The sequence below is a fragment of the Anomaloglossus baeobatrachus genome, chromosome 7 (genome assembly GCF_048569485.1).
Source record: "Anomaloglossus baeobatrachus isolate aAnoBae1 chromosome 7, aAnoBae1.hap1, whole genome shotgun sequence".
Taxonomy (NCBI): domain Eukaryota; kingdom Metazoa; phylum Chordata; class Amphibia; order Anura; family Aromobatidae; genus Anomaloglossus; species Anomaloglossus baeobatrachus.
Window position 1 is genome coordinate 67,160,711 of NC_134359.1, and position 26,282 is coordinate 67,186,992.

The 26,282-nt window shown below is 45.0% G+C and overlaps 1 protein-coding gene across 1 annotated transcript in view; it reads right to left on the minus strand.

Moving 5' to 3' along the window:
* PDE11A (phosphodiesterase 11A) overlaps positions 1-26,282 on the minus strand; it is a 746,356-nt gene that overhangs the window by 363,150 nt on the left and 356,924 nt on the right. The window contains exons 3-4 of the mRNA XM_075317377.1: positions 11,231-11,320; positions 6,362-6,502 (exon numbers count right to left, since the gene is read on the minus strand). Coding sequence (XP_075173492.1) covers positions 6,362-6,502; positions 11,231-11,320 — 231 coding nt within the window. The remainder of the gene's footprint in view (positions 1-6,361; positions 6,503-11,230; positions 11,321-26,282) is intronic.

Consider the following 26,282-nt stretch of genomic DNA (forward strand, 5'->3'; position numbering starts at 1 on the left):
TGAACTGGTTTTATACTGTGATCTGCCCTGCTCAGGACAGATGAAAGTATTGTAGTGTGCATGCGCGGGCGGTCTTTAACCTTTCCTCGCGCATGCACATTACAGTACTTTGATCTGCCCTCAGCCGGGTAGAGCAAAGTGCACCTGCGCAGGACCTCAATGCCAGCCTGTGTGGATGATGTGGGACACATCATCCGCACATTGGCTTGGTAGAAGGGGGACGGCGCTGGGTGCAGAGAGGAGGTGCCGGACCAGAGAGCAGTGACACCTATCGGACCGGACCGCCTCTTAGGTGAGTATTATAAGTGTTTTTTTACATTATACCCAGCGGCCTGAGCTCTTATATACAGTATTCTAGAATGTTGTCTGTAAGGGCTCAGTGTTGGTGGCCGCAGCTTATAGGGGCCAAATATGGTGACAGGTTCCCCTTAATGCAGAGCACGGATAGGGCAGCATGAATAGGCCGACAGGTTCCCTTTAATAGTTTTCGGCATTACTCTTTTGATGCCATAGTTCCTCCAAATATCCCTCTAAATAATGGCACTAAAAGCCATCAGGGGTTTTCTAATATTCAACATCCTAAGTGGCTCCACAATTATCTTGCTCCTGTAATCAAAATTCCCCTTTATAAAATATTAATAAATGGCAGATTATAACGCTTCGATACATATGCATATTATAAGGACACCAAAATTATTGCTAAATAAAATATATTGAAGGAAATGTCACCAACCTAATTTAATTAGTTTGCAGAATGGCGCTTGTATTGCTCAAATCTACAGGTTTTCATTAAAAATGTATATGTCTAAATACAGAGCTGTTTCCAGCAGCAGCATTACTTCATACACCTGATGGAATATGGCACAGTGTTTTTGTGTTGGAAATATGGCGTATGGAATGATATTGGCATATAGAGGTTTCCTTCCTGTATAAGCCCCATGTAGTTCTGTGTGAACATTATTACGGCTCTGTAGCTTACGTATCTACATGGCTGTGTTCACAGGTCTGTTTACACTTTTCATTTATTTGTTATGTGATGCCCTGGCTCCCCCAGGTGGTCACACATAGAATAGGCCCTCGCATAACACCTTCCCTCACAGGGTTACACCAAGCCAACAAAACCCTAGTCACCCCCCCCCAGAGTAGGACAGGCACACCAGTGGGTGGGATCAGTCGGATGGAGAACGCCCACCTAGGGGTTTAGAGAACCCGGGGGCGGGAAAAGAGTCAGTCTAAGTTCTGAGTTCAGTTCAGTCGAGAGTTGAGTGGAGTGGAGCAGGAGGAGAGGAGAAAGTGAAGCTCAAGTGCAAAGTGAGAGAGAAAAGGCATCGGGGTTGGAGCCCCGGTGTTCTGGCTAGGTGGCAGACGGTGGTCAGTGTCTGACAGGAGATGGGAAGATGGCTGCTGGAGATCCGAGGTGGATCGGGACAGGGTAGGAGCCCGCCGGTAATGACACCGGAGAACCAACCCGGAAGCCGTGCACAGAGGGGGTACTTGGACCCTGAAGCCAGGACTGGAACCAACGGCCTCGCTAATTAACCAATTGAGGACAGGATTATAGGTCCTGTCCCAACCAAAGTCCCAAAAGCAGACAACAGCCCACCGCGGGGGATAGGGCATCCGCCAGGGCCTGGTAGATCCCAAGGGCCAGAATCAGCGGGCACGGCTCCCAACAAAAGTAATGGGAGCGGGCTCCCGTGTTCCATACCGGGAAGTCCACCAGAAACAAAAGTAGTGCAGAGGAAAGTGACACAGACCATCACCCCGGGTGAGGGACCAGAATACACACGGCCATGGAGCTCCAGCCACCGGCACCTTGGTTTACCAAGGACTTGTGTGATTTCTTAAATAGGGAGTACACCAACATCCCCCGGTCCGTCTGGGCGCGCCGGCCCCTGCAATCACCATCCTCAGCACAGAGACACTGGGCCTCGGGGCATCCATCCCTACCCACGGAGGGTTAACAACAGCTAGCTGCCTTCCCAATGCCCCGGGTGCTCCCCAATAGCAGTGGTGGTACCCCATTTTACCACACACCGTGGGTGGCGTCACGGACTGTATACAATATTCCCACATACCAACATCCCCCCTTTTATCTCGAAGTGTCCGCGAGACCCCCGGGTCCGGAGACCCCTCGAGCCACACTGCAGATCCGGATCCAAGCAGCCCGGCTACTGACGTGGGGGCGGTACAGTTTCATTTAGTAACAAAGGGAATTCATATGTAAAAGTGATCCATTGTATCGGTAAAAGTTAAGGTTACAGGTGTCCCATTGATTATTATGGAGTCTTTCTGTTTTCTATTATTTAGTGCGGAAAAAAGTTTTTCATGCGGGATTAGTAATGAGCGGACTTGCAGATAACCAACCGGAAGACCTAACCGGATTAAAAAAAAATAAATCAGGTTTTGGGCCGGAATTGATCCCAGATATCCGGCTGGACACTGGTACCCATATAAGTTTCACCAGAATCTGGTGATTAAAAATGCTGGTAGAAGGGATAGGAGGTTAGAAGTTACCTGAGGACACAGGTGGAGGGCCGTGGGAACCTCCAGCTTTGCCTGCAACTTACCTGAGTAACATCACCACTGATCACTGAGGCTCAGTCTCTGCCTAAAGTCCACAGAAGACAGTCATGTTCCATGATGGCACACTGTGACTTCAGATGCGGGATTTTTTTTTTTCTTTTTAAAAACTACACCAAATAGAAATCAAATGGACCCCATAATAATTGGTCTTCCAGCTAATAACCTGCAGCTGGCTCCATTCAGCTGAATGGGATTCCTCTGTAGTTCCCTATACAGCAGTGCCCTAACCCCTTCAGGCAAATATAGTGAAAATGATAAAGAGTCCCATAATTCCTATCATTGGGGTTTTCAGAGGTCGGATCTCCACTGTCATTTATTAAGACAGGATTTCTCATTAATTATGGTCAGATTTTGTAAGCTGTTAATCTGCATCTTGTATTTTCACCATGTCTTCATCATTGTAATGGGTTAAATAGTCAGAGCAGGGCACATAAACGTCACATCGGGGACGGCAATTATGTACAGTTTGCCAGGAAGAATTAGGCCTGGATTTTCTGAATTCATTGTCAGGGTTTCGCTCACATCTGCGTTGAAAAAAAATCACATTGCCCTCACATCAATGTTAATCAGTGCGGCAGTGTTGATCTGCAAGTTTTTCCTCATCTGGAATCTGGCTGAAGAAAATACATCACACACTCGCATAGCACTGAAATGACATGTGGAATACCAAAGAGATTTCATTCTCCCCACTTTTCTGGATAAAAAATTTTTTATATGAAGATGTGAGTGAGCCCTAAAAAAGTACATTTTGTAATATGTCATCCTGTCCAAGGTTGGAGTCACACCTGCGTGCGACTGCTGTGAGGATCGGATCAGATCACTCGGACCGGCCGCCGGCTCTCCTGACAGGAGCATGTCAGCTATAGGCTGCTTTCACACTTGCGTTGAACGGCATCCGTTGCTATCCGCCACCTTGAGGAATTACGGTAAGCATTGCAGGAAACCATTTTATTCCTCATAGACTTCTAATAGCTATGGAGAGCAACGGATGGCCTTGGCCAGGCGGATGCAAATCTGCATGTAGCGTTTTTCTGCGCTTGGCGGAGTGTTAAAAAAACGCAACCAGCAGGATTCCGTCGGCATCCATTGTTTTTATAATGGACGCCTATGGTGGCGGATTCCGTTAGAATCCGTCATTTGACGGATTCCGTTAACGCAACCGTCTTTACACAACTGCGCATGCCCAGATGTGTAAAGTCAAGAAAAAAAAACTATAACGGATTGCGTTATTTTGTACGATCCGTAGCATACGTTGTGCCACTATATGCAACGCATAAGGAATAACGTTTGGAACACCATTCTACGTCTGAACTGGATGCAAGAACCTAAAAAAACATCACTATATGGAGAGAAGGTATGCACACCAGTGACTATGTAAGAGGAATATATGAAAAGCAGAAACTGCTGTGTGAATACTGACATGAAAAATCCAATAGCTATATGTAAGAGTGAAAATGTGAAAAATGGAACCTGCATTACTGCCATGAACATATGAATAAAGAGAAATTTAGCTACTGAATTGATCAATGCAATAGAGCCCCAACACTACGCCAAAGTATTTCTCTACGTTGGGGTCCCTAGCTAGTGTGTGTCCTCTCATGCAGTTAAAAAACTTACCGTGTATGGGAAGCTGAGACCCAGGCTATATATGCGTATGATATGGATTGGCAATAGGTGTGAGTGGGGAGGGTTCACAAACGAAACCCTCCCTACTCACACCTATTGCCAATCCACATTATACGCATTAGGGACCCCAACGTAGAGAAATACTTTGGCGTAGTGTTGGGGCTCTATTGCATTGATCAATTCAATAGCTAAATTTCTCTTGATTCATATGTTCATGGCAGTAATGCAGATTCCATTTTTCACATTTTCATTCTTACATATAGCTATTGGATTTTTCATGTCAGTATTCACACAGCAGTTTCTGCTTTTCATATATTCCCCTTACATAGTCACTGGTGTTGCATACCTTATCTCCATATAGTGTAGTTTTTTTAGGTTCTTGCACCCAGTTCAGACTTAGAATGGTGTTCCAAATGTTATTCCTTATTTGTTAGTAGTTTTTTGTTTGCGAACCCTCCCCACTCACACCTATTGCCAATCCACATTATACGCATATATAGCCTGGGTCTCAGCTTCCCATACACGGTAAGTTTTTTAACTGCATGAGAGGACACACACAAGCTAGGGACCCCAACGTAGAGAAATACTTTGGCGTAGTGTTGGGGCTCTATTGCATTGATCAATTCAATAGCGAAATTTCTCTTGATTCATATGTTCAGGGCAGTAATGCAGGTTCCATTTTTCACATTTTCATTCTTATATATAGCTATTGAATTTTTCATGTCAGTATTCACACAGCAGTTTCTGCTATTACATGTATTCCCCTTGCATAGTCACTGGTGTGCATACCTTCTCTCCATATACTATTGCAACGCATCCGGTGCATCCGTCAGACAACGCAATGCGACGGATGCTGTTCAACGCAAGTGTGAAAGCAGCCTTATTTATTTCTAAGCAGCTGACCTGCTCATCTCAGGATAGTCGGCGGCCGGTCCAGGCACTGCAATGCGATTCTTGTGAGAGTCACATACAAGTGTGACTTCAGCCTAAGGGCACGCTCACACGAGCGTATGACTCGGATGGGTGAAATGCGAGAAAATTTCGCATTGTACTCGGATCAATGTCATCAATGAGGCAGAGCAGTTGGTCAGCTTGTTTCTCATCCAGATTCTGGATGAGCGAAAAGTCGCAGCATGCTGCAATTGTCAGCAAGATATGTATCACTCGCATCCGTACCAGTCTATGGGTGCAAGTGAAACATCGGACTGCATTCGGATGACACTGATAATCGCATCAGCTAACCATGGAGGAGATGGGGAGATTAAGCCCTCTCTCTCCTCCACAGCTGTGATCCGATCATAAGATCGGACCAAAGTCGCATGACACTCCACTTACACTAGCAGCACAGCAGGAGCCAAAGGTCATTAGCATATTGCATCAGTTCATCACATCGGATGCCATACGATTATGTAAATCCAGCCTTATGGTGAGTTTCCAAAACCGCTTAATGCTGTTGGTAAGAAGCCTGACAAATGTGTTGCTGTCTTATAATATACAAAGATATTTACAACTAGGCATGTCCGACTTATTTCAGAATTGGAAATGATTTCTGACTACTGAGATTACCAAAAATGGAATCTGTCAGAAGGTTTCTGCATTGCAAATTGAGACCAAGATGATATAGGAGATGATAGCTTGATTCCTGCCATGTGGTAATAGGCTGTGTTTTCCTGTTTCAATAAAATCAGTGTTTTATTAGCAGTACTACAGGACTATTTGTCTCGTGCCTCCTAGTCAACTGCTCTGTATAACCCCGCCCCCACCACTGATTGGCAGCTTTCTGCTTATGCAGAGTGTATACATATCAGTGATCACCCAATCGGTGGTGTGGGAGGGCTATTTAGGGCTCAATATTCAGAGAACTGCAGCAAGCCATCCAGCAAGTGAAATATTGCTGGAATCGGGGTCTTAGCTCCTACATCATGCTGCTCTCAGATTACATGGCAAAAACCTGGTGACAGATTCCCTTTAATTCACTTGAGCAAGGATGATTTATTTAAATGGATTTTCCTAATGATCCAGTGATTGGAAAAGAAATGGAAGTCAGAGATCAAAGAGCGAGATATGCTATAAATACAAAATGATATCTGAACCTTGTAAAAGCGCAGGGCATAAATTCTGAATGCTATAAATTTGGAAGAGAACTCACTGGTGACTCAATGTCCTCTAGAAGCAGCACAGAGCAGCGTTCACACTTCAGCAATGTCTGAGCCCGATGCATAATTTTCTTGACAACTTTCTCCAGGTCTGTTTGTTCCTCAAACAGGTCATTCACCACCTCCAGCAAAGCCTGCATGACATGAAGAAATGCGTCACTGAAGCTGATGGAACAATATTTTGGTCTAGCAGTAAATGAATTACACATTGTATTGTTCTATTTTTGTAGGAAAAAATGTCACAAGAAATTAATGTTACCCAATTTAATATATATCCCGTCGTCTGTACTCTCTGGAGACATGCCCGAGCCTAATTTATGTCATAGATTACCCTTGGAGTTAATTAATACGCTGCATTGCCATAAACATACATGGACATGGACTGTCCAACATTATCTCAATTTCTGTCATTATTCATTGGTTGGTAAAGCAAGGTGGTGGGTGTCAGTGGTGGAGGCCATTATAGAAGTTAGGCCTGGCTCAACTATATGATAAATAAGGTGCTCGGAAAAAAACAGGTATCCAATATATATAGAAAAATTCCAGCACACTAATGAAGCTTACACGAAAAAAGATTTTTTGTAAAGGTTTTTTATTTTTGCGTTATTCTTGTGAGGGTGTCAAAAATAAAATATCCAAGTCCAACGTTACGACCAAAATTTTTGGTCTTTTTCAAGGACTCAATGGGCTATGGAGTTGTGTCTATCACATGCAATGGTCTGTTGTCTAGTGTTCTCTTCTTAAGGTACCGTCACACTAAGCAACATCGCTGCTGAGGCACGACTTTTGTGACGTAGCAGCGATGTTGCTAGCGATGTTGCTGTGTGTGACATCCAGCAACAACCTGGCCCCTGCTGTGAGGTCGTTGGTTGTTGCTGAATGTCCTGGACCATTTTTTAGTTGTTGCTCCCCCGCTGTGAAGCACACATCGCTGTGTGTGACAGCGAGAGAGCAACAACTGTATGTGCAGTGAGCAGGGAGCCGGCTTCTGCGGACGCTGGTAACCAAGGTACACATCGGGTAACCAAGAAGCCCTTCCCTTGGTTACCCGATATTTACCTTCGTTCCCAGCGTCCGCCGCTCTCAGCTGTCAGTGCCGGCTCCCTGCTCCCTGCACACGTAGCTGGAGTACACATCGGGTAATTAACCCGATGTGTACTGTGGCTAGGAGTGCAGGAAACAGGGAGCCGGCACTGGCAGTGTGAGAGCGGCGGACGCAGGTAACAAAGGTAAATATCGGGTAACTAAGGGAAGGGCTTCTTGGTTACCCGATGTTTACCGTGGTTACCAGCATCCGCAGAAGCCGGCTCCCTGCTGCCTGCACATGTAGCAGAGTACACATCGGGTAATTAACCCGATGTGTACTGTGGCTAGGTGTGCAGGGAGCCAGCGCTAAGCGGTGTGCACTGGTAACAAAGGTAATTATCGGGTTGGTTACCCGATATTTACCTTAGTTACCAAGCGCAGCATGCTTCCACGTGTAGCGACGCTCCAGCGATCTCTGCCAGGTCAGGTTGCTGGTGGGATCGCTGGAGCGTCGCTTAGTGTGACATCTCACCAGCGACCTCCTAGCAACTTACCAGTGATCCCTATCAGGTTGTATCGTTGTTGGGATCGCTGGTAAGTTGTTTAGTGTGACTGGGCCTTTACAAAGAGCCTTATCACCCTCTTATTGGTGTTCAAAGTTGAATGATCCTCTTATTCACTCTGTATATAGAGCTATTAATCCAGAAAAGAGGAAAAAAATATATCGTGAGGCTGCCAGGACCATTTAAACGTGGTAACTTGACAGAAGGTTAGATATACCCTAGGAAAGCTTGGTTATTTGTTGACTCCAATATATGTAGGCTGGGATCTGACTGGGAATAGTAGTAGTATACTTATTTGGTTATGGGAAAACCTCCCGGATTATAGGACTGTATAATGCAAATCCCCAGTGGGTGATCATTTCAAGGTATATCCTCTAAAATAATCTGCATTGGTGATTCACGTGGTGATTAGTGCCTGGCAGTCCTGTAATCCGGGAGGATTAATAGCTCTATATACAGAGTGAATAAGAGGATCATTCAACTTTGAACACCAATACGAGGGTGATAAGGCTCTTTGTAAAGGTGGCTTTATACACTGGAACATCGCAAACGACATCGCTGTAACGTCACCGGTTTTGTGACGTAATAGCGACCTCCCCAGCGACATTGCAGTGTGTGAAACACATCAGCGACCTGGCCCCTGCTGTGAAGTTGCTGATCGTTACAAATCGTTCAGGACCATTCTTTGGTCCTTTGTTTCCCGCTGTGCAGCATGATCGCTAGAAAGTCTCAGTGTGTAAAGGGGACTTTACAGCAACTTCGTTAGCGACTTCCCTTTCAAAAAGCTGCTTTACAACGTCCCCAATGACTAGCTAGGTCGTTCTGCAGGTCCGGATCGCTGTTGCGTCGTTGGCCAGGTCTGCCTGTTTGACAGCTCACCAGCGACTCACCAGAGACTTTGTAGCGATCCCGGCCAGGTTGGAATCGCTGGTGGGATTGCTAGAAAGTCTCAGTGTGTAAAGGGGCCTTAAGAAGAGAACACTAGACAACAGACCATTGCATGTGATAGACACAACTCCATAGCCCATTGAGTCCTTGTAAAAGACCAAAGATTGTGGACTTGGATATTTTGTTTTTTGACACCCTCAAAAGAATAACGCAAAAATAAAAAACCTTTACAAAAAAAATCTTGTTTCGTGTAAGCTTCATTAGTGTGCCGGAATTTTTCTATATATAGTGGTGGAGGCCATGGCTTGAAGAATGTGAGACCATGTTCAAATTTCAAGTCAAGAGACAGGACACATTAGAAGAGTCAGCACTGTAAAGGAAGAGATTAGAGAATATATTTCCATTGTCGCATAGATAGACATCAGTCACACAAAGTTAGGGATATTTGGCTTTCGGGTGAAATTTCAGGATGCCCTCTAACCTTTTGAACTTAATGTGACCTTCTCTACACTTTTGGATGGACTTGTCCAACTGTTCAATGTTTCAGTACTTTTTCAACAACTTGCTGTTCTCTAACATGGAGCTAATGGCAAAATTCACCACTCACGTTTAATCCATGCATCACCCAATAAATTTTGGGGTTCAATTAGATTTGGTATTAAACAGTCCACCTCATCATGCTGTTCACATTTTGACATCATGAGATCAAGATGACAGGTAATAATTGATCAACAACCCCATTGTGAGTTTTTAAACAGGGTTTTCTCAGACCAATGAGCTTAGAGAATTTCAGAGTGTCATCAGCAGGTTGCAACAGTGATACAAAGAGACTGGAAGAGTCACAGAAATGCATAGAAGTAGACGTCCTTTGGCCACATCCCACACTGATGGCTGCTGCATTATGACCAATACCCTTGGAATCCGGATGATGATTTCCACACAACTCCAGTTACATTTAAGGGAGGTGAGAGGCACCCAAGTGTCACATCAGACCAATCAAAACATCAGCGTGGTTTGCGTGCTAAACAAACTGCAAGGGTATCTGACTACACTACTAAGCACAGGTGTCATTGTCTTGCTGGATGAGGGACCAGTGGCCTCAGTGCTGTTTACTGATGAAAGTTGATTCACACTGAGCAGAAATGATGGTGGCCAACAATGTTGGAAACATTAAGGAGAGCGCTATGAATCAGCCACTGTTGTCACCAGACAAGCCTTTGGTGGTGGTGGTGGTGTTACAGTGTGGGCCAGTGTGTCTAGTCAATTCAGAATTGTCCTACACTGTGTGAATGGTACAGTGACAAGCCCCTTACTACTGGAGTAACATCATTAATCCAGTCATTGCTCCTCTGTATGAACAACACAGGCCTATTTTCATCTTCATGGACGACAATGCTCCAGCTCATTGAGATCGCATCGTTAGGGAGTGGCTCATGGAGACTGGAGTACCTCAAATGGAGTGGCCTGCACTTTCTCCAGACCAGAATCCAATAGAAAACCTATGGAATCAGCTGAGTAACCGTGTAGAGGCCATAACTCTGCACTCCAGAACCTAAATGTCTTGAGGGCCGCCCTTCAAGAAGAGTGTGATGCCATGTCTCCGCAGACAATAACTCCACTTGTGAACAGCAGGAGACGTCGTTGTCAGCTGTAATTGATGCTCAAGGCCGCGTGACAAGTTATTGAGACAGTGACATTTTGGGGGTGTATACCCACCACTGGTGTTGGTTTCTGGTTCAATAAATGTTTGAGATAAGGAACTCACCACTGCATGCCTCTATTTAAATGCCCGACTGTCATGGTAAAATATCACTGTAGTGTGAACTTTTTATGTTTTACACAAATTTCACCCAAAAACCAAGTATTCCTAACTTTTTGGAAGTAGTGTATCTATCAGACACTTTTCAAGTGTATTCCAAAAGCTCATTCATTTGGGGGTAAAAAAAAGGAATACTCATTCTAAAGATAATCCCAAAAGGAACGGCTTCTTCCTGGAGATAGTGAAAATAAGAAAACAAACAAACAAAAAAAAAAAATGAAGAAAACATTGCAAAATAATGGTAGATGGGACAGGGTAGGGAGGTGGAATGAGAAGTCCCCACACAAACGTAGGTGGTGTGTCCACATTTTTGGATATATATTATGTTAACCCTGGTTGAGCACTGTGTGCCACGGAAACCGGGCTTTTGCAGGACAACATTGTTAAAGCGCCGGCCATATTCAACCATTGGGTTTCTTCAGGGCTCCTGTTTCTTCGTGGCTTCTTAATATTTCAATCAAACAATTTCCCATCTTTCTGTACAATTTGGGGCCATACTGTGCTTGACCTACCCATATCTTATTTGTAGCATTATGCTATTAGTAGATGGACGTCCATAGACTCACCCTGCTCCTGTCATACTCTTTTCTTGAGGCAGCAAAAAGTTGTGCATTGGATATGGCAATGCCACAGAATGGAAGGTACATCTGCATGACCTAGCAAAGACAAAGGAGATAACATGTTATGCCCATATAGATACATCTGTGGAGAAAAACGATCAATATACTGCACTATTTTGTATGCTACTCACATTGTCTATACCCCAACTTATATATCTTTAAATGATACATAGCAGAACACTGAGGTTAATATTGGATCCCGAGAAGTTATCGTTACAAGGACTGTGAAGTTTTATAAAATGACATAACAATGCATGAGCTAAAGAGGTTTTCACACAATAGACAAATATCACCCACAATGGCTGTCCAGAGTCCCACGTTCCTACTCAGTGCATGGCCACAATGAGGAGAACATTGACTGGATCAGCAGTTGGGTATGAGCATTCCACTCCATTCAAGATCATTGGGACCAGTGGACAACAACAGTACTTGGATGTTACTATCAACTCTATAGACCATTTTGGCCTTGAGAGCCACATTCAACTCACCTTACATGACTGACACCCAGAGCCCCCATTACCAGTATAATGGCTACCACAGATATCACACTGAGGCTGTATATCTTGATCCAGGAACCACAATACCCCCATTCAGTGTTGTCTCTAGCTCTCTATATTTAAATCATCTCTAAATCCTCAAGGCCAGTATATGGGTATCCAGATCTACTCTTCTGTGCGGGGAAACTCATATAATTCACCATCTGGAGATCTGCTGTCACAGTCGGCTCTCTGCTGTAAGAGTATAGTGACAGGTTCTGGGTTTGAGTCATACTTTTTTGTGAGACTCTGCTTTTTAAATGTATTATCTTTCCTTTGGGGAAGAAAGAGTTAATATCAGTATGTTCTGCCAGCAAGCAGACTTTACGATATCCGGTGTTCTTGGGTTGGACCACTCCTTTTCCCTTTATATACCCTCTGCTACCAGTAGAGGATGCCAGTTGATCTGATTCATTTAAATGCTTGGCCTGGAGGTGGAAGGAGCTGATAAAAATCTGTGTTGAAGTTGCTGTTGTGGCTGGAGTTTTGGTGCTGACTGCAGCAGTCTGTTGTGATTTTTTCCCCCTGTCAGTCTGCCTGGTGTGTTGTTCTAGTGCAGCAGTTGGGATAGCGTCCCTTACCTGCCCACTCCCGTATCAGGGACTATTGTGGGGTCTCTCAGGGCTTCAGGTTCCTGCTCGGTGACAGGTGAGGAACATGTATAGGGACTGGATCTGAGTACAGGGTACAGCAGCAGGCAAGAGGAAGACATGTCCATCTCCCTCTCACTAGTCCTAGGGCTCTCGGTTGTTAAAGTGTCCCCAGCTTACCCCAAGTTTATCATGGTGTAACCTCTGTTCTTGTGTGTTTTGGCCTCACGTTGGATTTTCCCCAGTCCGTGTTGTGACACCTGATCTTCATAGCGGTTTGCTAGACTAGGTGCTAATGCATCAAGCTGGCAAACAGCCATAAGCCACACATCATGGGTCCACGGTAGACTATAAACGAATCCTGCCATAGACTATAAACAGAGCTGTAGGGCATATGCTATCTCGCAGCTCCATCAATATTCCACAAATGTCCCATATGTAGCCCATATTTACTACTAGACACCTGAGATCTCGTGACTAGGGTTTTTTTTGTGGCGGAACCTGAGGCTGTTTTTTTCCTATTGGAGGTATTCCTTTTACTTCTTCTCCGGTAACGGGTGGAGGTTGTGGTGGAGGAGTTCAATCTTTGCTTTTGGTCTAAAAATGTTACTTAGTGTCCTTTTGTAATGCTTGTCATGTCAAGGGCCCAAGTGCAACTTAGGCAAAGAAGTCTCCAAATTACACTGATCTCATCTCTAGCACCAGTATCAGTGTTGCACGCAGTCTATTACACTTACAATGCGCCAGCATCCCTAGCCGTGATGAGCTCACACACACAGCTCACAGGTCTCGGTGAACCTGTGCTGGATTCAGCAGCCAGTAAATGGCTACCAATCATTATGACGTCGGCGGTGACGCTCCATCGACAGAGCGGAAAAGAAGGAACCACTCTGGTGACACGCTGTCACTGGAAATGAGAAAATCACATGACCGCTCTAATCTAAGAGAGATTCCTGCATGGCAGAAGGGGCAAGGAGTTAGCAACAAAGCATGACAAATCCCTAGATAACCCCTTTAAGGCTGAATAACAGGAGCAATATGAAGTTTAGACCTAGCCTAAAGGCCCCGTTACACGCAACGACATCGCTAATGAGAGGTCGTTGGGGTCACGGAATTTGTGACGCACATCCAGCCTCGTTAGCGACGTCGTTGCGTCTGACACATATGAGCGACCGCCAACGATCAAAAATACTCACCTTATCGTTGATCGTTGACACGTCGTTCAAATCCCAAATATCGTTGCTGGTGATGGACGCAGGTTGTTCGTCGTTCCTGAGGCAGCACACATCTCTACGTGTGACACCCCAGGAACGATGAACAACACCGTACCTGCGTCTTCCGGCAACGAGGTGGGCGGGACTTTCCAGCGGCTGCTCTCCGCACCCCCGCTTCAATTGGACGCCTGCCGTATGACGTCGCACAAACCGCCCCCTTAGAAAGGAGGCAGTTTGCCGGCCGCAGTGACGTAGATTCGTGTGATGGGCGCTAGCAATAATGTGCGCCACGGGCAGCGATTTGCCTGTGATGCAGAAACGATGGGGGCGGGTGCTTTCAGCCTTTAGACAAAACTGGGTCTACAGCCACTCAATCCTCCTACCGGGGCAGAGGGTTGTAGACACAGGGTTCTCCATGCACTATGTTATGTCTCTCTATTGCGTTGTCAAGCGGCAGTATATGGTCTATATAAAACTTAATATAAAATGTTAAAAATGTTTAAGAAAGTTTACTATCGACTTTCTGTCCATAAGGTAAATATCCCACTGCTCCGTGGGCTTCTACCAGACACTGTGACTCATTTCCCTTCATTCTCACTTATTATTATTTTAGCTGTCATCTTCAGCTTCACCCATTGCATTTATGTTTCTTTATTATTTATGTCTGTCATTTTCATCGGGATATGGGTTCTGAAAACTGTGGTGAAACAATGATGCAAATTTCAAGGCACAGATGTTGTTTACAAGCAAAGGGAACAACTCCCCGAGGCAGGAAAAATGAAAACGAAAAAAAATAAAAACACACAAGATGTTACCAAGGTCTCTTATTGGAAGTGATAAATAACGGAAATTTTTAAGATTCATATTTCGGAAACCAGAAGAGCCGTGGAGATGACTCATAGGCAGAGATAGGCCTAACACAAACTCTCACGGTGCACAATCACTCTTATTTATTTTACTCACTTATACAGCGCTCACAATCTAAATTCCCTATCAATATGTCTATGGAGTGTGGGAGAAAACCCACGCAAACACAGGGAGAACATACAAACTCCTTGCAGTTGTTGTCCTTGGTGGGATTTGAACCCAGGATCCCAGCGCTGCAAGGCTAACCACTGAGCCACCGTTCTGTCTATATTGCTGACTGCTGCTGCCATTTTCATGTAAATGAATGACTGTCACTTGATAGCTCCTTCTTTCTCTCTAGAAGCATAAAGCTAAATACGGTCACTCAGATGTCAGGGATTTTTCTCGTATGCAAAAATCTGTCCAAGTTTCATCAGTGTTTATTATCAGTGTTTCATCATAGATTGGTCAGTGTCAGTTTTTACCATTAAAGTTTGGTCCAAATTGAAACAGTTTTTCTTGCATGGAAAAACGAACTGATGGAGGTTTCATAAGCTTCTTGTGATGGTAGTCACTACTTATGGATAGCATAGCCGGAAGGATAGTCAGACAAGCCGGGTCAGGAAACAGGAGGGCACGACATGACACAGGGAGTAAGCAGAAAAGCAGTCAAGTCACAGGCCGAGGGTCAGAAATCCAGGAGAGTATTAGATTCAGGGAGCAGACAGAGACGTGGTCAGGTAACGGTCCGAGGTCAGAAGCCAGGAGGTAATGACAAGAACAGGGAGCAGGCAGAGAGGAGTCAAACAATGATGCGGGGTTATGAAATTTAGATCAGAACAAGCACGAACACCAGTCAATAGCACAACTGCAGAACCAGAGAGTACGACTGGCGAGGATCTGGAAAAGCATGCTCAGTAATGAAACAATGCAATTACCAGGAAGGTGGAACACCTGAGTAAAAGCATCTCCCAGAATCTGCCTGGAATCCTGTGCTGTCAAACAACCTGTCAGCTAGTGCTCAAAGGAACACATCAGAGCATCTCCAAATGCAAGATGCTATGCACACAGGAATAAAGTCACTGCCGGCTCTGTAGTCAGGAAGGCACAGCAGAGAATCAACTGTGTGCAACATGCTTTGCACAGAGGGATAATGTCACTGCTGACTCTGTAATTCAGGAAGGCGCAGCAGAGCATCACCTGTGTACAAGATGCTCTGCACAGAGGAATCGTGAAACTTCTCTTTTCAAACAGTCCGTGAAAAATTGACAACATAAGGATGGAATCCGAGTCTGTCTGAATTGTTCACAGACCTATAAACTTGCATTGGCAAGTTTGATGCGAGACTCAGATATTTTGAGGACCACTTGGCCTGCAAAAATACATGGAAATGTGAACAGCCCCATAGACTATAAGAGATTTATTTGTTAAAAAAAACAGGAATAGAACTAGTACAAGAAACACTGATGTCTGAATAAACCCTGAGAATAAGAGCAATCAGAGATATCACAATATCTGCGGGAAGTAAAGGACATTCACTAATTATCAAATACTTCATACCAAACTACTATGTACTATCCAGAAATTGCTACCTCCATCGATTGGAAGAGCGAGAGTAATTTGCTTCTTTTGCACCTATGATGCCTCCACTTTATTGGGGGGTCTTGTTGCATCCTGCTAGTGCATTAGTTCCTTGGCCTGGGCAGGTTATAACTGGTGCCCTCTATGTCCTCGATTTGCTGGAATTGTTGAATTTTTGGAGGAGATTTTTATCTCTCTTTGTTGCTTATTTTATACAAACTACTATTTTATCAAGGAAGAATTACTACATTATTAAGAAAAGCCATTTACCCATTTTTCAAAAGTTTGAAAACTAATTCGGGAGAATTTATTATTCCCGCTACACCCAAAAAAATGACATTAATTAGTTGCTAAATTTTTGACACAAATTTGTTGTGGATTTGGACCATAAACCAAGGTGGAAAATATCTGCCTCTTAGTGCCTTATTCACAGTTACTCAATTGTGTTACTTCTTTCTAGTAATCACTTTGAAGCTTTTTCCTATAAAATTCAATTAATTAGTAACAGTAACTTGCACCAATCACTTGGAGAAATACTAAAATAAAAAGAAGCATGATCACAAGTTGGAAATTCGATTGTCACTAGAGATGGGCGAATAGTAAAGGCTAGCGATGTCGCTAGCAATCGCACCCGCCTCCATCATTTCTGGGTCATGGGCAAATCGCTGCCCGTGGCGCACAATATCGCTTGGAAGCGTCACACATACTTACTTTCCTAGCGACGTCGCTGTGGGCGGCGAACAACCTCTTTTTTAAGGGGGACGTTTGTGCGCCGTCACAGCGACATCACAGAGCGGCCCGCAAATAGAAGCGGAGGGGCGGAGACCAGCCGCATTAACGACACGCCAACCTCGTTGCCGGAGGACGCAGGAACGCTGTTGTTCATCATTCCCGGGGTGTCATACATAGCGATGTGTGCTGCCTCAGGAACGACGAACAACCTACATCCACAACGAGCAACGATATTTGGGAAATGAACGTGTCAACGATCAACGATTAGGTGAGTATTTCTGAACGTTAACACTTGCTCATAGGTGTCACATGCAACGACGTCGCTAACAACGACGGAGAGCGTCACAAATTCCATGACCCCGACGACATATCGTTAGCGATATCGTTGCATGTAAAGCCCCTTTAACTGTCACGATTCCTCTGTGCAGAGCATCTTGCCTTTGAAGATGGTCTGCTGCACTTTCCTGTGTTACTGAATTAGCAGTGTGTTTGATAGCACAGGATTCCTTGTTGGTGCTGATTACTCAGGTGTTCAACCTATCACGATTCCTCTGTGCAGAGCATCTTGCCTTTGGAGATGCTCTGTTGCACTTTCCTGTGCTACTAGCTAGCAGTGTGTTTGACAGCACAGGATTCCATGTTGATGCTGATTACTCAAGTGTCCCACCTTCCTGATAATTGCTCAGGCTTCTTTGCTGAGCATACTTGCCCAGGACATTGCCAGTTGTATTTTCTGGTTTTGCAGTTGTGCTATTGGTTTGTGTCTCTGTTCTGATCTTTGTTCTCTGACCCAGGACTGTTATTTGATTCCTCTCTGCCCGCTCCCTCTTCCTGTTATGACCTCCTACCTTTTGACCTCGGGCCATTACCTGACTACGTCTGAACTTCTTACGTGCTCTCTTGGACTTCTGACCCTCGGATATTGCCCTGACTATGCCTCTGTTTTCTCCTTGTGCTTATACGTGTCCTCCTGTTAACAGACCTCGGTTTTTCTGACTACGCTCCTGCCCACACTCTAGTAACTATTCGTGTTTGGATTATTCGTAACAAATCCCAAAGTACTATTCCGGTATTCATCACGAGTAACGAATCTAATACAACTCAATGGGGAACCCGAACATTTTTCTTGTTGTGATGAAAACTGGACTAATACTTCATATTCAGTAAGCATTATCCGAACACAAATGGCTACTATTCTCCCATCTCTAGTTGTCACTTCTGGCGCACCCTATTTTGAACATGACGATAACAGTGAACAGTTCTATCCTCTCAGTTCTCTTTCTGGCTGTCTGCAGGCGCATTATTCCATACTAATATATTACACATTACAAAATTATTACCATATGTTTCTTATTTTACTAAATGAATGGCAAAAAATTACCCCAAAATGAGATTTTACTTTAATTGATATCTAAATTATAGTTTTTTTCACATATGAAAATGTTTCACCTACTGTGCTGGGGTTATAAAACACAGTAATCACGTATATTTAAGGATACTTATCTGCATTTAAGCCCTTTGTTTCTACAATCTATAAGCCTTGAAAATGATAAAAGTTTAATGTTAGGAAAACACACTGCGAAAGGAATGTATTCCTACTGTTCTTGTAGAAGAAAACGAGGACTGCGCCCTATAAACGGTGAAAATAAAAGCCAATTTCAGAGTTAAGGCACCTAAGGAAATGCTGAAGGGTGATTTATAATGAAAGTACAGACCAAAGTGCTTTTTTTCCATTGTTCGAAGAAATTGGCCGTTTTGTTCTATTTTTCGAAAACAAATTGGTGTTTTGTAGTTTGGAATAGTTGTATAATCGGCTCAGAAAAAGTTGCTGAACATTATAGATGGTGATACGTAGCTAAAACGGCCAAGAAAGCAACAAATGCAACTTGACAAGCAAGGACAGTATTAAAAAAATTGAGTGCTACGAGCTCATTGCGTCAACATGGAAAGTCAATTAATCACCAATGGCAGGAGGCGTCATTGATTAATTATAGAAAGGATATTGGGGCAGCACGGTGGCAATGGGGTCGTAGGTTCAAATCCCACCACGGACAAGTCTGCAAGAAGTCTGTGTGTTCTTGCAACGACAATCCAGGAGGCTACCCACAGGACCGTGCACCAGACTCCCCCGAGGAAGCAACCACGAGCTAACCCCTATACAGGGACTGTCAGGCACAACCCCAGAGGGCCTAAATGCAGCCGGGGTAAGAGGGTGCACTGGGTAGCATCCTATTCGGGTCTACGGTTGAAGCAGTAACTGGCCCAAGACAGGTGCAGACTGGTGGGATCAGGACGAAGACCAGAGCTGAAGACAGGTGCAGGCCGGTGCAATCAGATGGAGTCAGCAGCTGGCTGTCACGGGAGATGACTAGAGGAGACGTAGGGACGGACGTACTCAGACTGGCACTCGGGATCCGCAGGCAGAGACAGGGTTAATCAAAGCACGAGGCACAGAGGAACCTGAACAACTAGTACAAGAGACAAGGCTATAGGGATACGTTGAACAAGCACTACCCAAAGGAAAAGGAAGTCTTAAGTACCCAGTGCCTGTCAGCAGCAATATCCGGTTATATGATGCTGGCCCTTTAAGGAAAGGTGAGAGCGCACGCCTGCGCTCTAGTGCGCATGCGTGAACCCCGAGACCCAGACACCAGAGCAGGAGACACAGGAGAGGAGGCAGAATGAAGGTGCACAGGATCCCGAGCAGGGAGCGCGGCGCGACGCTGGGACTGGCAGGGAGGAGAACGGGCACAGCGGCTGTGAGCAGAGCGCACACGGGGACCAGAGCGGTGAGTGACGGGCGGTGCAGCCGCCCAGGGTGCGTGACAGTTCTCCCCGTGTTTGTGTGAGTTTCCACCGGGTTCTCCAGTTTTCTCCCAGACTTGCTTCCTCTATCTCTTAAATTTTTGGATCAATAGATCAATAGAAAAGATCTTCACTGCCGCCATTGGGGCTCACAATTTTAAATCTCCTATTGGTACGTCCTATACTAATAGGAGATTTAAATTGTGAGCCCCAATGGGGACATTGAAGATCTTTTCTATTGATCCAAAAATTGATGCCAAACACAATGTGGTCACAAACTTTCAAAAGTTGAGTGAGAGTATTATGACGGGGTTTGCTCGCTCTAGTGGAATTCTTGTGCAAAATGTATTTATTTTATCAAACAGTACAAACATACAAAAATACTGTAACTTAATCTCTCTTTTCCCTTTTTTCCTGCATAATGTTAAACCAATATTGCCTAAATAGCTGTGTAAACAATGCTGTGACCACACTTCTAGCACTTCAGTTTGTTAACTTGGTACGATTAAAGCTGAAAAAGATAAAGATGGCAATTAAGAAGTCTTGTCTCACAATTAAATATTAATTTTGGTCTGCTACATCATATAAAAAAAAATAAACATTTTTCCTCCCTTTGGAATACAGGTCACACAGACACATCAGACACTGCTCACACTACAGATTCTGACACTTCACACTATGGTTTCTCTGGTGTTTTTGAGTTACACAGGCAGGCTCGGGCATCGACCAGCTGTTTGCTCATTAATGGTCAGGCAATAAAGGGTTAAACTCTGCTAGCCTGCTGGTTACCTCTGGGATCACATGTTGTTGGAAACCTCTCACATTTTCTGCCCGACTTTTTGAGATGGCGGAAACTGTCTTCCCATGCCGACTATAGCTTTGCTATGTTGGTCTGTGTGCTGTTATGTCCCAGGCTTGCTAGTGATTATATTGCCTGGTGCTTGGAGATGTTGTAGAATTCTCTCGTCATCTTGTTGTTTCCTCTCTGCTCCTATTTTCCTACTTATTCCGGTTGTTGTATACCTTTGTGTGAGCGTGCTGAGAGATAGAGTTTTGCTTTCCCGTTTGTCTATCTCTGTTGGTTTTATCACACTCTTGTGCTTGGCCCTCACCTGGAGTAGGGAAGCAGGGGGAACAAGATTAGGGCTGGTCAGGAGTAGGGTCAGGTTGGCAGCTCAGACATCCTCACCTTCAGAGGTAACTCTGAGATAAGGCATTGCTAGGGCCAGTCTAGGAGCCCCGTTCCCCTATTCTCCCTATTCATTGTGACAATATGTTTACGATGTCTTCCACTACAAAGATAATGATGATCTACCCTTTGGTAATGAATATGAGTGGGAGTCCGACACTCGACAGTCTTGCTGATCAGCTGTTTGCAGCACCATTAGTTGCCACTAAACAGCATGAAGGAGTGGTGGTGTTCAGCTACATACACTGTTTATATCCGGTTATACTAGCACTGCGAACAATTGATCAGTGGGTTGCTGGGTGTTGGGCGCCCAAGGATCTGACATTGCTGACCTATCTATCTATTCAAGCATGGACTACTATATAAGCCAACTAGTTCCATCATTTAAAGGGAACCTGTCAGCAGATTTGGGGCCTATAAGCTGCGGCCACCACCACTGGGCTCTTATATACAGCGTTCTAACGTGCTGTATATAAGAGCCCTGGCTGCTGTGTAGACCGTAAAAATCACTTCATAAAGTGAGTTAGGTGAGTATCTAACGAGCGGTGCAGTGCAAACTGGTCAGATGGCTGTCTCCGTTCTCCGGATGCGGCGCCTCCTCTTTTGGTCATCTTTGTCCTCTTCTTCTGAAGCCTGGGGGCATGACGCATCCACGCAGGCCGGCATTGAGGTCCTGCGCAGGCCTGACGGCCTGTGCGCATGACATAGGACATGTCATGCACACATGCTTCAGAAGAAGGAGGACAAAGATGGCCGAAAGAGGAGGCACCACACCTTGCTAAAATCTGACCTTTCTGTGTTCATTAAATGATCATTATTTCAGCTTTGCAGCAACTTTATTTTCATTACCTAAACCAAATTTGGGAGGGTTTCAGCTTTCAAAAGAGTAATTTATGAAACCAATGGATGAATTTAAAGTCAGGTTATAAGCTTTTATTTACGTAACATGGATAAGCGACAGAACGTCTGTCAGGGAGTGTATATAAGAGCCCAGTGGTGGTGGTCGCAGCTTATAGTCACCAAACCTGGTGACAGGTTCCCTTTAAATGTAATCTGAGAACAGCATGCTGTAAGGGTTACAAATCAAAAATCAACTATGCCTCTGTTTTCAGGCTGTGTGCTGTTATTTATTTAAACTAAAGTCTTTATCACCTAGTGATTATCACTGCTGGACTACAATGTCATGCGCAGTCCAGCACCCCCTTCCCCTCTGATTGACACCTCGCTGTCAATGTACTATCTTTATAAAAAGCCTGGTGTGGGCTGGGACAGCTCTCTCAGCTCTGCTACATGTCTAAAGCTTAAAATTCTGATTATATCAGAACAGCTGCAGCCAGTAATCTAAGTGATCCATCGCTGGATTCTGAATCTCTTTGCCTCCATTATGCTGCTCTCAGAAGAAGTAGCAAAAATTCTATGACAGATTCCCTTTAATGGACTGGGGACAATGTTGTGCTATGTCTGGGTCTTGCCTGCAGGAAGGGATATAAATATAATAGGTGTTAAGTTTTTATAATGAGTATTTGGTGATTTTTTTGATGTTGCAGATATTAGATACAATGGATAACGTGTGTTTTTTTTCATTGCGCTTCTGTTTTTTTTTTAATGTGTTTTGTGCCAGTTTTTGGTATGTCATGCTTTAAATAAAGGTGTTTTGCTTTTCATAATTCTTTGTATTTGGCTTTGGATAAACTTTATTGATACAGTCATATGGTTCACATGCAGAAATGCACTAAAAACGCATATTGTCATGCAGTGACTACTAGGGGTTACGCCACGTTAATGTAACCCCCGGCGAGCACCACAACACACAGAGTACACTGGGAAGATGATACAATGATGTGCCCTGGCAATAGAGAGCGGGGTGCAGGGTCACAGAGGGAGACCGACAGCAGTAAAAATGACACAAAAAGGAAAACACTCCAAGCTCCTCCAATGTAGCTAAACACCACAGCTGCAATTGTCATCACTCCTCAGCTTCTTCAAGAGACAGGCTCCTTCCAAAGTGGTCAGCATACGAATGATTATATTCTATAACCAGCATCACATGTTAAAACACAAGACTATTTATAGTGAAGGGGAGTGATCTCAAAAAGCTGCACATGAGATCAATGCTACAAAGGAAAGCCAGCTAGAAAAGAATCCTTAACCCCTACAGCACTAAATGAAGGCAAATGAATTTAAACACAAGATGCAGACCTGCACACAATAAGGTGTTGTGACCTTTTGGTCCCAGACTTGCCAGAGGTCTCCAAAGAGCAGGGCACACACTTAAAGGAACCTGTCACCAGATTTGGGGCCTATAAGTTGCGGCCACCACCATTGGGCTTTTATATACAGCATTCTAACATACTGTATTTAAGATCCCAGGCCGCTGTGTAGAACGTAAAAAACACTTTATAATACTTACTCTAAATGGTCACTGTGGTGGAGTTGGGCTATATGGGCGTCTCCGTTCTCCGGTACCGACACCTCCTCTTTCGGCTATCTTCGTCCTCCTTCTGAAGCCATGACGCATCCTACGTCATACACACTCGCCGGTCCCGTGCAGGACCTCAACGCTGGCGAGTGTGTATGACGTACAACGCGTCATGCACCCCAGCTTCAGAAGAAGGGTGACAAAGATGGCTGAAAGAGGAGGCACCGATACCAGAGAATGGAGACGCCCATATGACCTAACTCCACTGTACCGACCATTTAGGTATTATAAAGTGATTTTTAAGTTCTACACAGCGGCCTGGGCTCTTATATACAGCATGTTATATTGCTGTATATAAGGGCTCACTAGTGGTGGCTGCAGCTTATATGCCCCAAATCTGCTGACAGGTTTCCCTTTAACACATGCATGTTTTACCTGTGAATTTTCATTATCTGATGCAATTCTTTGGGGAAAATAGGAGCATAATACTCAATGAGAAAATAATATGTTGTGGATTTCGATAACACACCGCAAGCCAAATTATGCAGAGTTTAAATAAAATAAAGTACAATGACAATGAAATTTGTATATATCTTACTTAGTGGAACTTGAATGCAGAGTCAAAAGTCTTTATAGGACCTTAACTTGCTTATTTTTTTTTTTACTCTGCTCCTTACTTGTGCGTTGACTGTTAAGGGGACGTTACACGCAACGACATCACTAACGAGATGTCGTTGGGGTCTTGGAATTTGTGACGCACATCCGGCCTCGTTAGCGACGCCGTTGCGTGTGAAACGCACGAACGACCACTAATGATTAAAATTACTCACCTAATCGTTGATCGTTGACACGTCGTTCTAATTCCAAATATCGATGCTGGTGCAGGACGCAGGTTGTTTGTCGTTCCTGAGGCAGCACACATCGCTACATGTGACACCTCAGGAATGAGGAACAACACCGTACCTGCGTCCTCCGGCAACGAGGTGGGCGTCCCTTTTTTTGGCTGCTCTCCGCCCCTCCGCTTCTATTGGACGGCTGCCGTGTGACGTCGCTGTGATGCAGCACGAACCTCCCCCTTAGAAAGAAGGCGGTTCGCCAGCCACAGCGACGTCGTTAGGCAGGCAAGTATGTGTGACGGGTCCTAGCGATATTGTGTGCCACGAGCAGTGATTTGCCCGTGACGCACAACCGACGGGGGCAGGAGCTTTCATCAGCGACATCGCTGTGTAAAGTGGCCTTTATATGCAACGGGCTCTTGGACTTTGTTTAGACATCAGTGATTTATTTTTGCTGCATGCAGAGAAATGGACTGTTTTTCTTTAGCGTTTGAATCAGTTTTGCATCCAGTTTCTGGTCAGTATCAGTCTGTAGCATCAGTGTTTCGTCGGTGATTTTTCTTGTGTGTAAAAAACAAATTTGACCGTTTCTTCTATATGTTCTGCTCATCTCTTTTCTGCACGGCCCTCATTAAAGCAGGCTTTACACGCTGCGATCTCGCTAGCGAGATCGCAAGCGATCGTACCCGCCCCCATCGGTTGTGCGACACGGACAAATCGCTGCTCATCGCGCACAACCTCACTAACACCCGTCACACGGACTTACCTGTCCTGCGACGTCACAGCGACGTCACACGGCAGCCGTCCAATAGAAGCGGAGGGGCGGAGATGAGCGGGATGTAAACATCCCGCCCACTTCCTTCCTTCCGCATTGGCGGTGGAGGCAGGTAAGGAGATGTTCATCGCTATTGCGGTGTCACACACAGCGATGTATGCTGCCGCAGGAACAACGAACAACATTGCTAATTAGAAGAGAACAATTTTTTGTTTTAGGATGACCTCTCCGCGGCAAACGGTTTTGGCCGCTTTTGCGATCGTTTTAGGTCACACATAAGTGTCACACACTGCGAAATCGTTAATGACACCGGATGTGCGTCACAAACAACGTGACCCCGACGATAATTCATTAACGATATCGTAGCGTGTAAAGCCCGCTTAAGACTAGCGTACGAAATGCCAGCCTGACTATATCGGAGCCTAGGAATCCTGACATTAACTCCTTCTCTATTCCTGATAATCAGGATACCCCCCCCCAAAAAAAATGAATCCTTTCATTGCGATAGTCTACAAGGGTTTTCTGATATTACCCACTTGTGCAAAGGCCAATCTTTGCTTTTGCACTTTTGTACTCTTCTTACAAGACTTATAACCCTTTTGTATCGACATAGCTGTTGTAGCGCCAGGTTCCCTAGTGCGCCGATGCTCCGCGGCATCCTAATATCATGTCCCCGCTCCACCCTCTTTCCTGTATGGCCATCCTCGTGCTGTCCCCCCGCAGGTGCCCACATATGTGCTTACGGTTTCCTGGTCTCCAGCTTAGGGGATGCGTGCGCGTGCTTCCTGTCCCTTTAAGAGGAAGCATGTGCACCTTGCTAAGTTGTCCCCAGCCTATCACTTGGAGGCACCAGGTATTTAAGGCTCCTCCCCTTAGTGGGAGGGGCCAGAGCAATGCATTATGATTCTGATCCTAAACTTTGTGTTGTTTCTGCCTTTCTGCTCTGGTCTCTCAGCCTCCAGCACCAGTCTTGCTTGCTACCAGTACTGCTCTGCTGTCTTTGTCCTGTCTGTTTCCCTGGACTTGTTTTGTTTGTTCTCTGGTGCCACCCTGTGTCTGATGTCTAGTGCTTGATGTCCCATGCCTGGTGATGCTTGCCTGATGACTTGGACCATGATCACCGGAGTTCTGTGCCAGATGACCTGGACCCTGATGACCGGAATTCCACCAGATATCCTGTCCCAGCAGCACCTGTGTTCGATGTCCTGTGCCTGATGTCCCATGCCTGGTGACCTCAACCTGATGACCTGTGCCTTCCTTACCTACCCCTGCCTGTCCAGCTGTCCCCCTTTCAGACTACGCCTCATGTGCTGCCCTGTTTGTCCTGCCAGTATCCGTCCTGTCTTTGACTGTGTCTACGTGTCCTGTTGACTCTTCACCACTCAGCTGCCACAGTCCTGGTTACTGCAGTGGGAGTGGCACCTGGTATTCTGCCTTGTGGTGGGTGCTTAATTAAGCCTCTTTCCCTAAAGGGT